The 12,248-nt window shown below is 37.5% G+C and overlaps 1 protein-coding gene across 2 annotated transcripts in view; it reads left to right on the top strand.

The window, feature by feature from the left end:
- Window positions 1-10,727, top strand: part of SLC25A12 (solute carrier family 25 member 12) — a 45,154-nt gene extending 34,427 nt beyond the window's left edge. For both annotated transcript variants that reach the window (XM_021552419.4, XM_085584429.1), the window contains 5 exons: window positions 5,369-5,509; window positions 6,766-6,904; window positions 9,176-9,334; window positions 9,520-9,610; window positions 10,121-10,727. In XM_021552419.4, the coding sequence (XP_021408094.1) occupies window positions 5,369-5,509; window positions 6,766-6,904; window positions 9,176-9,334; window positions 9,520-9,610; window positions 10,121-10,292 (702 nt within the window). In that variant the 3' untranslated portion in view covers window positions 10,293-10,727. The remainder of the gene's footprint in view (window positions 1-5,368; window positions 5,510-6,765; window positions 6,905-9,175; window positions 9,335-9,519; window positions 9,611-10,120) is intronic.
- The last annotated feature ends 1,521 nt before the right edge of the window (window positions 10,728-12,248 follow it).

Below are 12,248 nucleotides of genomic sequence, written 5' to 3'. Positions count from 1 at the left end.
TCCGCCCAGGCAGAGCCTGCTCGTGTGGTCAGCTGCCTGTCTGGTGTCTTTCCTTCCTTACTGCAGGGCAGGGACCTCCCGCAGGCAGCCTGTGCCCTATGCTCCTTTAAACCTTCCTGCTGGCTGCTGGGCAATGTAAATGTCACTGGGAACTGCAGGGTCTGCTCTGTCAGAGCCCAAATATTCCCAGCTGCTCTCAAGCTGTAGCTGTATTTGAAAACAGAGCAGCTACATTGGGCAGCTCAGTTACAGCAGTCAGGTCATACCTGTCAGTGAAAGGGCTCTTGTCCCTGATGGATGAAGCTGATATCCCATCTTCCTACCTGTAGCTTGAAGTATGCTGGTTTGTTAATCATTAACCACACTATCCATATTTACACATGTTCAGAGCAAACAATTTATTTCCCTACTGTTACTGTAATTAATTGAATTACATTCCATTGTAATTCAGTGATTAACCTTCATTCCTGAAGTTTTTAGCCTCCATTAGCTTTGAGTTGCAGGGAGGCTGAGTGAGGCTTTGGCAATGCTTTCCTCTATCCCAACAGAGGCCTGGGAAGCAGAGAGCGCATGCCTGATATGGACAGTGCTTCCCAGAGGAGCTTACACGCATGGCACATGTGAGTACGTGGTGAAGGGCAAGGTGCTCGAGGGAGCTGCTCATCCTCACTTGGGCAGCAGTGCTGAAGCAGACACCTAATGCTGTGTAAACGGTTCATGGTTACTGTTACAGTAGACAAAGATACTGTGATTTTAGGCTGTAATTCCTATGAGTTATAGGGGAATTAATAGATTCTTCCCATCCTGTACATGGTGCTTAACATTTTGAATGGATGAATTGTGTTTCATCAGAAAGATGCTTTTGCTTTATGCTGTCAGAAGGATGATGTGGGGTGCCAGGCAGAAACAGTCTTGAGAACCTTTGGAGATGTAGGCAATGCATCTGATGATAATTAGAGCTTGGGATGTGTGTATGTGTGTCTGTGTTTGCACATACATACACAGAGAGATTCAGATTTACCACTGATTTTTAAGTTTTCATAAACATTAAATCTAAGATTCAGTCTAAATATTTTTGGCATACTTGTAAGAAATATTTTTCATACATATTTATGCGTATATTTGTATACATACACACAAAAATGCATTTTGGTGTATCAGGCAAATAGGAATCTGTCAGATATTTAGTTTGGAAAAAATAATGTAAAATTTTAGTGGTTTTGTTTAACAAGAACAAAAATACAGAATTATAGCTATCAGACTGTTTTCCTTCAAAATACTGAAGATATGTTACTTCTTATATTATACTTCAAAAAAATAAAGTTAGAAACAGAATTAAACTTTACTACTTTACCTTGATTTCTAATGTGGACATTTAAAATTGGGGAGAAAATGATTGCTTAACAGAAGAGACAGTAAACTGACTCTAGGTTCATGAACCATGTCAGCTTTGCCTAGAGAAAGAAATGCAAGTTCTTTTGATGTTTTTAAACAAGACTGTTTTAAGTAACATTTTATTTTAGCTGCTTCTGTGGGACATAGTTGTGGTCCAGGATGTGGTGGTTTCTAAAAGGAAGGAAGGAAGGGCTTGAAGTAGGCCTCTCCCCTTTGGAGGATATGCCTCTCGGGTGGAATTGGAAAGGGCAAGAGGTCTCATGTTGCAGGGTCATTTGTGTATTTCCTTCAGCCTTTGGCATGTCATGGGGCGTTTGCTGTGGGATCTCAAACTACATCTTTTCTCTCATAACCTTTGCTGTCAGATTTAGTTCCTTTATTTGCTCCTTGTAGAGTTATTTTACATGACATTAAGGTTAAGTAGAAGCTTTTATTACTGGTATTTTTGATGTGTATGAATAACCTCCATTCAGAAACAAATTTGTCAACCTTTTTTAAAGTGTCTGTTGCAATTTATGTGTGAAGCGAGGATTTATGAGAGAGCAATCTAGATTTACTGCACCATCTCCAAAAGCAATTCAGCGAGTGCAATGTATACCTCTGTGTGCATCTACGCGTGCACACGTATTTAACATACAGAGCTGACAGCTGAAGTAAGAGACTTTGAAAAAGAGTGATGCTGATTGCTAATGATTTGCACAGGAGCGTGGAGATCTGTACTGCAAACCTACATGCTTCCAGTTCATTTTTATTTGGAGATCCTTTGTGTCATTCTTCTCTACATCCTTTTCTACAGAGTGCTCTTCTCCTCTCCAAGGCAGCACTCTCCTCTGCCTCACACGTTCTTTGTCACATAGATAGCCACCTTTTACTTAAATAGAAAACACAGACAAAAACCACCCTTGGATTCATTCTTTAAAAAATACACAGTGAAAATGGGAGTTTTCTCGTGTTACACGTTCTGTATTAAAGTCAAAGGTTGTCCTGTCTGTGCTTGTGATCCACTGAGGGACCTATGTACCACTTCACTGAATGTAGTGCTCCACTTCGTGTGAATCAAATCACTGCTGGCACAAAAGTTTGCCAAACTCCAAGTAAAACAGCCTAAGTCAAGACTTGGCTAGAAGGACATACTGGTAATAGGGACTATTTAACTGGGTAGCTAGGTGATTACAGCTCTTTTGGAGAAAGCTGCCTGTTGAGAAGTCTGTCAGCACTGTAAATACTCAATATTCAAAGTGTTGATGTAATTAAGGAGCTTTTCAATGTGTTTTCTACTGATAATATAAACCTGACCACCAAATATTCTTCTAATACTGATGGAGTACATAATTCTGTATTAACTGTATAGAATTTGTAACATAATGCTTCTAATTAGTGGAGCTACTAAATTATTAAAATGTGTTGTGTTCAGTGTCTTTTGCTTTCTGTATCAGAAGAGGGCTATGGCTGATTTTAACAGAAAGGTAGGCAGCTGTGCACCTAAGAGAGGAAAATGTTAATTGCAGGAAGATTGAATACAGGTTAGAAAATAGAAATGTTTACAAATTGGCCTATTTGTGTTTTCTGTGGTGGGTGTTAGGCAAATAGGAAGAGTTATTTTGGCAGCTCTGCAGGGTGTGCTAGTTTTTAACATTAAAAATAAAAAATGGAATTTCACATATACAACAAATAATACATATTTAATAGGCAGGTAGCTGGTATTTGTCTAGAAGGAGTGAATTTCTAGCTTAGTGTTGCACTCTAAAGTTACCTGAATTTTTTTGTGTGGCCCATTGTATTACATAGCCAGAACACACTGCTTAACATTTTATCTACCAGAATTATTTTTTTTAAAGATACAGGGAAATGGTAAACATTTGAATTGGCTTCATGCTTAATGTAATGCAGACAACAAAAAAAAAAGTTAACAGAAATTGCCAGATGCAAATTTTATAAATTTAATTTAGGTTGGAACTTTGCTTAGCAAGACAGCCATTGCATGCATATGTGTGTGTATGAACTGGAAAAGGTGAGATGAGAAGTAAAGAGAGTCTAAAGAATGCCTTTGGACAAATGAATAGTGTCAGATAACTGAGTAAACACAATGCAGTAAGACCAAGGAACAGAGAAGATGGGAATCCCTTTGGCTTGTCTGGGAGTGCTTGTGATCTTCCTGATGATTGCAACAAATGTCCACAAAAACAGTCTTAGATTTGCTTTCAGAGAGGTGAAGATGTGTGGGAATAAAATTAAGATTACCTGTATAGACTGATTATTTGAGTGAGAAGTGTTAAAGACAGTAATTACAACAATGGAAATAATTAATCAAAAGCAGCCCCACTGTTTGGATCAAGGTGCTTCAGTAAAGCTGTTGCAGTGGTGATTTTCAATGTCAATATTGAGTGAAGTAATAAACACGACTTGCAGTAAAAGGCTATCAGTTCTCAGTAAAGGCTCACTGAAGTATGGGATGCTTGGTCAGTGGTGTTGATGCTTCTTGCCCCCAGCCCATAGATACTGCTGAAGTGCTGGGTCATTCTCAGTAGCTGATGGAGGGTTGCAATGCTCTTTTGTCTCTAGGCTAGAATAATTCAGATTACCAGTTTCTAAACTGTGCATCAGGGCTAATCTCAAATTTATTCTGCCTGCTGCTGGAGAGAGCAAGATTGTGCTACATGTAGAAAGGATTAGTGTTCATCAGTTGTCAATCAATTAGCAGAGAACACCATGCAGGCTCTTCAGATGCTGTATCAGACTGTTGACTTTACTTCACCACACCCCTGTATGCACGGCCCTTTCCCAACCCCCCAGCATACTAGAAGAGTTTATTGCTTGGGCAATTTAGAAATGGTAAAAAGTTTTAACTGCAGATGTTCTGTGCTGTTTACTTCACTAAAATTTGATGGGTTGGAATAATCGATCAGAATTAAGAGGAACTTTTATATTGTGCAAGAAATGCTTTTAGAGTTGTCTATTCAAGCCAGATATTCTATATATGCCACAATTTTTAAGGAACTGGGTTTATTTCTTAAATGAAAAAAGGTGGCTTAGGAAGAGGGAAGCTTAACAAGATTAGTAAAATATAGCTGGATTGTGATGAACCACGAACTTCTTCAGAAGTGAATGGTAATACCTACAGCAAACCAGGGAGAAATCTAAACATGTCATTCTAAACAGGTTTAAAAACTCTGAAACCTAACTGTCAGATTGAATCTCTCTCGAACCTGGGACACAGTTCTTTGAAAGTCTTTGGCTAAAGTGCAGAGTCAGAAGCAGCTTTACAGCACTACTGCTAGGGAGTTTGCAAGACAGTCCTTCAACACTGCCAACAGAGTATTTCCTGCAAGTAAAATCTGTAATGCTCAGCTCACAAATATGACACCTGTTTCTGTCTAGTATAATATTTTGAAATGCTAGACTTCCTATTTAAATTTTATATTTTGTTTCCACTTAGGACTATTACAGGCTGCTAAACAAAACTCCAAACACCTTTTCTAATAATTTAAAATTACACTGTTAAATGCAAATTTACCTTTTAAACAGCATCACTTCTAAATGCAAATAGCATGTCTACACATTGGTGATGGATTATTTTTGAATAAACATAAGGTCTTTAAGTGTATTTGCTGCTCTAGTAGCACAAGTGTAATGATTATTTTAGTTTAGTATTTCCTGTAATATCTGATAGACTTTTAAACACAGCCATGACTTCTAGAAAGTGCTGTCTAGGAGGAAAGCAGACAAACTGAATTAATTCACCTCGGGGGCTATAAAAACATACATGTAAAAATCTATTTTTACAAACCCATGATTTCTGATCCAGGTCTTTTGAGTCCCAGACAGGTGCTTTATTAAATCTCTCTCATATATTTTTACATGAAAATATCAGCCAATGCAGTGAGAAGTCAAGGCAATCATCACCTTGCAAAAGTCAGTATGTCACCACATGCTCTAGTAACGTAATTTACTTTCTTTTTCCTTGGGTTTGCAGGCAGGAGGTTCCCAGGTCATCTTCACTAATCCTCTGGAGATTGTAAAGATTCGGTTGCAGGTAGCAGGAGAAATTACTACAGGACCCAGAGTCAGTGCCCTATCTGTTATAAAAGATTTAGGCTTTCTTGGTCTTTATAAGGTACGTACTTCTGCTTTGAGTGCCTTCATAATTTTTTGCTAAACTTCTATACTGTTGAAACAAAAACTGTTAAAAACATCTTTTGAATTTAAAACCAGTCTCTTCCTGCAGGGCAGCCCCACAGTGGAAAACTGAAGAAAACTCACTTCTATATTAATGGCAGTGGGATACAAAAAAATACTCCCCCATTCTATCCTTTGGGCTTTTATGCCAAGCTACAGGGAGTCCTGTATTGCAGACCTGCTGGCTTCTGGCACTGCTCATTTCATTTGGTGGGGTTTTGTGAAAAGTTTCTTTAGCTTTCCCTGTGCATTTTTTTATATTTATTTTGAATCTCTGTATCTCTGTTGTTATCTTTGCAGCAGGATATTCTCTTTGTCTTAATAATTTGATGGCAGTGAAACAGTAGTGAAGTTTAGTAGGATTCAGATTTTAAGAAGTTAAGTGGTGGGATTTGTCAATAAATTCCACTGAAAAAAAGCCTGTTCCGTATGGTACTTCAGCAAAATGCCAGTCAACAGATTCCTTCCCTGCAGGTATACTTACTGCCATCATTACAGATCAGGTGTAATGGAGCAGAAGCTATTAGTTTCCTTAAACAAGGAAGAGTATTTCTTCCTGTATCTTCTGCCAGCGCAAGGGGTAATACGTAAATTCAGCAGTTATATTAGCTGTGCACTTACAAAACATTGCTTTATGTGATTTGCCCATAGACCTACAATAATACTATAAAAATGTGCACATTTACTTTTAGAGCTGAAGATTTTGTTTTGAATTTGGTAGATGAGATTTGTGACCATTGTATTTCCTTATTAAACTGCACCCAGTTTGCAGTGTTTTTTCTCTTTTTGCTAATCTTCCAGTGCAGCTTCTTTGGTCAAACAGATGATGATCAGTGTGGGGTCTTATAGTGCTCACTGGTATTTTAGTAGTGCCTTTGTGTTTGGTGGAATAAAGGCTGGCAGGGACTGGTCTTGCTGCTTCCCTGGTTGTCAGAAAGACATAAGGATTGCTCTCTGTTACTTACCAAAATTATACATGAACCTTGAATCTTCCTCATTCCATACACTTAGTTTAGGTGTGCTTTATTCTTATTTTCAAGTTCTCTGTATCATCTGTTCCCTGAGACATTTTCTGTGTAGTTTTTCTGGTAGATCAAATGAGTTTGTACTTCAGGGCTCAGGCTGCTTGCTGGATATCAATTTTAGCCTTATTTACAGAATTTATTTGCATTATGTCTCTTTTCTCTGTGTCAGGGTGCCAAAGCATGTTTCCTCAGAGACATTCCCTTTTCTGCAATCTACTTTCCGGTTTATGCTCATAGTAAAATGATGTTTGCTGATGAAAGTGGCCATGTGGGAGGGCTTAATCTCCTTGCAGCTGGAGCCATTGCAGGTAATTTTGCAGAATGTTTCCTAAAAGTAATTTTTTTTCTTTTAGTGAGTAATATTTAGTATTCATTCAGTAGCCCCATATAAAGGAAGGGTACTGTACCATTGTATCTGATTTAATCTAAATTTGATCACTGTTATCCTTAGTGGGAGGCGATGTAATTTTGATGAGAGCTAATTACATTTGCATAATGTGGATAAACAGCGTAATGCAGCTCAGCAACTTGTAGTCAAATTTGATCTGTCTGTCTCAATGGGGTTTTACTTGTTACTGAGCTCTCAGAGTTGAAGGCTAATTTGAATCTTTGATGAACATAAAATGAGAGATCGTAAGAGCTAAGAAGAAAATTACTTACCCAGGTTTGGACTGTGGAATAACTGAAAAGAAACTTTGTCTAATGTAATTGCTGAAAACAGGGCATTAGTTTGTAAAGAAGCTGAAGTACCATACTCTGAAATTTAAAATACTCTACAGCATCTCAAACAAGTTTAGTATAAAGACAATATGCTGCTGTGATAAAAAGTTGTTTTTACTAAAGGCAGGATGTATAAAAATAGTAGATGTAGGAACTGTAGTGGTGGATATGCAGATAGAGATGGCCAGATTCTGCACTGCCAAGGACGAGCTCTGCAGATGAAAACTGGGTATTTGCATGCAGCCTTACAACAGTGAATGATTCAGTGTCAGAATCTGCAGTTCAGGAACACCACTGGGCTGAGCAAGACCCTTTGCTGCTTGTTACGGTTGTAAGGAATCACTGTAGAGATATATACATCAATTGGGAGTGCCTGTGTGTGAATAGCAGTTTCCCATATCATACTTGACACATAGGCTTGGCAGCATCTTCTGTTGATGTGTTCAGTTGATGTGTTCCTCATGCCAGAGGGAAGGGAGACCACCTAGAAAACATCTAACAGATTTGTCGCCCCGTTCATTTTTTAGTATTGCAGAACTGCCAGAAATGGAAAATTATTTCGCTTATTATACACATACAATACTTATATATACTGTTAATTTGTATTTTCTAAAATACTTCTTCAACTGCAAACTCCACAGTTTCTCTTTGTTTCATTAGTGTTTCTGTGTTGCTCATACTAAGGGATGAACCCTATTAAAAACGTATGTAAATTTCATAGGCCTAGTTTTATAGCATGTGTAGGAATCTGCCTTTCTGAATTGCAAATTTCACATTCTCAATTGCTCACTCAGTCCCGGTTACACGTGCACAGCAGGCAAGAATACAGTCTGAAGGGATCTGCCTGTCAGGAAAATCTGCATATGATTGCTGTCAGTGTATGCCTGCAGGCTTAACTGCAGTGCTTCTGTTTTAGTTTAAAACCTGGATTGGTCAGTGACACTTCACAGTTTGGTCAGTGACACTTCACAGTTTATCTACACCTATACAATCAGTTACTTGTTAACATTTTTAATTCAGTGTTAACCAGTTGTTAAAGTTTAACAGAATTCAAAATTAATGTAATGATTTTAAGTTAGAAGATGGTTCCTCTTTTTAGGGGGATTAAGTTTTTATAGTATTTAGAAGTATTCAGAAATATCTCAGATAACACAGTTATATACTGTGGAGTACATTTCTGAAAACTTTCTCCTTTCCTTTGACTAGAAAGCCGAGAGTGGTGCCTTGGAACTGGAGATTTGTTCTTCCATCACTGTTGGCTAATACCACGCTGTTGGTACTAAGCAGACTTGTAAAACACCTTCATTGTCCTCAGTCTTTTTATGGCTTGCCTACTGAAGTAAGCAGCATCTATTCTCCTACAGAACAGTCCAAACAGCAGTTTCGACACATTTCTATAGAATTGCGGCTTTAAGCAGTAGTTTTTCTCATCAACACCTTTTACAAATGGAGGCATAGGATTCAATTTCTAAACCAATCATCTACATAATTTGCAAAATACATTGTAGAGAATAAACAAATACACTAAATGTGCAAAATTAATTTTTATATATTACATATGTATAGCAAATTTTATCTTGTTTCAAACTACTGCTACAGCTAGACCACTAGAAGATGCTGAGAATGGGTTTTTATAGTTTATTTCCTTTACTACCACTTTCAGCCGTTACATTTAGAAGAAAGTCAGAATTATTATCTCAGGCATGACAGTTTATATGAGCATCAAGAGTAAGAACCTGCATTTTTTTGTAATGTCTAGCCCTTGTAAAAGATATGAAAGTTTCCACTTGTGTTTTTCACTTGTGTTTCCTCTTTTACAAGATCCTTTGTGCAAATTAAATGTGGTTTTCTTCTAAAAGGTGTGCCTGCTGCTTCTTTGGTAACCCCTGCTGATGTCATCAAGACAAGACTGCAAGTGGCAGCTCGCGCTGGTCAGACAACATACAGTGGAGTTATTGACTGCTTCAAAAAGATTCTAAGGGAAGAAGGCCCTTCAGCTTTGTGGAAGGGAGCTGGAGGTGAGAAAAAAAACTAAAGCTGACCCCAAATCTGCAAATTAGCACTTGCGTTGTTAAGGAATTAAATCAGAGCAGTATTTAGAAGGTCTGATTGTGAAAAACACAACATCTTGTTAAAAATGTTTAGCTGATCTCCTGAGGAATTATTTTATTTGTTTAACACTATGATTTGTAATATTTAACAGCTCGTGTGTTCAGATCTTCACCCCAGTTTGGTGTTACTTTGGTCACTTATGAACTTCTGCAGAGATGGTTGTATGTTGATTTTGGAGGCCTGTAAGTCAAGTATTTGTTATTTAGCTTGCACAAAACAACTTCTAGATTTAAAGAGAAAAATTAAACTTTTTCATGCACAGAACTCATTAAAACTTACTGACTTTGAGCACCTGTACTTAAAATTGCAGCACGTAAAAAATTGCCCTAGCCTCATATAATTGAGGGAAACTTGCATGCCAGTTCTAAACAGATGAGGAGATATATAGCCATTTCATATTTACTTCAGTACACTAATTTGTATTTCCATTGTAGCAAGATAGTTTTGTCCAGTTTCCTTGTGACACTGGAAGCTAAAAGAACTTACGAAAGTATCCATAAAAATTTAACTTCAGTTTTGCATTTGATTTAAAGTTAAGTAGTGGTCTGACCCCATTCACTTCACCATAGGAGTCAATTAATCAAGATCAACTTTAAGAGTCTTCCATATTCAGACAAAAGACTTAAGTCTATTTAAAGTTCTTCTTATGAAATCTAGACTAACAAAATTACCTTTTTTCTTTGTTCAAACAGCAAACCCGCTGGATCAGAATCTACCCCAAAAACACGAATTTCAGATCTTCCTCCTGTTAACCCTGCACATATAGGAGGATACAGACTTGCTACAGCTACGTTTGCTGGTATAGAAAATAAATTTGGTTTATATCTTCCAAAGTTTCGAGCTCCTGCCACCACCTCAGCTTAAGCACACAGTAGCAGCTGAGTCCTGAAAAGATATTTCAAATGAACAAAGTGATGCAGTGGAAAGAATTCACAAGAGTACTGCTGTATTTTTTTCCAGTCAGCTGCATGTGTTCTAGCTGAACTGAGCTTGCAAATCTAATTGCTCCTTTCAAATATTCATACATACCTGCATTTATTTATTTACACACAAGGAACTGATTGAAGCTGTGGTTCTTTGCATTGTTTTAACCAGTGGCATGAAGCTGTAGCCTAGACTTTGCCTTGCACAGTTTGCATTTAATGTTACTGTACATATTGTACATCTTTGTACAGAGACATCAGGGCATATATACACGTACATTTATATAATGGGTATTGCAGTTCAAAATAGTTTGAAATGTACAGACATTTTGAAGGTGTTTTGTTAACAATCGTGACAATAAAATGTTTAAAAATGCTTGTGTCAGTTCGCTTCTTTGAATTTATAGGAAGCTGTCTGGTATGATTGTTTCTCCCTCCACAGAAGAAATGTGAAGATCAGATGCACCCATTTAATGAATGGACAGGACAGAGCTCTGCAGGAATGCCCTTCACAGCTAGTTACAGCAAAGGAATTGAAATCCAATGTGCTGGCTTGCAAGTGTTAGAGAACACGGTAATTAGATGAGCACATGCAATACGTTATTTTGCAGCACTATGTTGTGACAAGGAATTCTCTCAAAATACATGGCATTACTAAATGTGTTAATAGTTATTACTTCTATGGTAGCATTCAAAATACAGTGAGAGATTTGCCAGTTACTAGCACACTCAAGAATTTTTACAGGGTATATTACTCAGAGTGCCTTCTTTTCCTGAGTGGAAAACTTGTTACAAAAAATTGAAAGCATTCTCTTTATTTATAGATTGTTTTACTATGAGATTAGGTTATTCTGTAGGGGGGGAACCTACTTACTTTTTTATTATTTTTATATGCAAAACAATTTTTTTATATTTACAGGTAAGTGGAAGTAAAAGGAGAAGATAAAGGGAAAGGTTGAACTATTTTTGGCTTAGTATCTGCCACAAGTTTCTCTGGTATAATACTTAAATGCAAAAGTGTCAGAGGAAGTAGGGGAGTTGAGATTTCTGTTATCATGGAGGAAAATTAGTCACACCATCCTTGCAGCCAGAGATGAGATGGGTGATTTCCAGCCCTGATTACTGAAGTTTTACATGTTTCTTACAGGGTTAAACATCCTGGAATGGAGCTTATCCAAAGGGTGTAAACTGATTTCAAGTTCTGTTTTCTTACTTAGGTGACAGCAGGCCCATCAGGGATTAAGTCAGTTTATGAAGAAATGGCTTCTTAAGAATTGAACACTACACAGACCAGCCTTTCTCCAGCTCTAGCCTCTAGGGAAGATAAAAAAATTATTTTGGTGCTGAATAATATTTAGTGAGCCAGAGATTACAATACACTGACCTTAGAGGTTTGATCACTATTCTGCAATATTATATAGATAACCCCGTTTAGAAGGCTTCCTTCTTTAATTGTTGTATTGTGTTTAAAGAATTTCTTGTTCTGTACTATGTTCTGGATAGAGACAGGCTTCTGGGAACTTTCTCCTCTATCTATGAATTTTGTCTTGGCTTTTCTAAGTAGATACAAAAGTGGTGCAGACCCACTGCATTTAATCTTAGTCACAGCTTGTCGACTGCCTTGATCAAGGCCTTAGGAGACCTGTCAATGCACAACAGCATTTATATTTCTTGCAGCTCCAAAACTGGACCATTTGACTCCCAGAATCCTCATTCACAGCATCTAGCATCACTTTTGGTCTTAACGTTGCAGGTATGGCTTTTGCATTTTTAATCTGTACTCAGCTATTCTGTGAGGGAGGACCACAAGCAGGAATAAAGATAGTGTTAAATTTAATAACTGAGAATTACTAGAAAGTTGAAACTACACAAAATTAATGCCATATGATGTGTGTAT

Source organism: Lonchura striata, chromosome 7, assembly GCF_050655825.1.
Source record: "Lonchura striata isolate lonStrDom1 chromosome 7, ASM5065582v1, whole genome shotgun sequence".
Classification (NCBI taxonomy): domain Eukaryota; kingdom Metazoa; phylum Chordata; class Aves; order Passeriformes; family Estrildidae; genus Lonchura; species Lonchura striata.
This window is presented reverse-complemented; position numbering and strand designations above follow the sequence as displayed.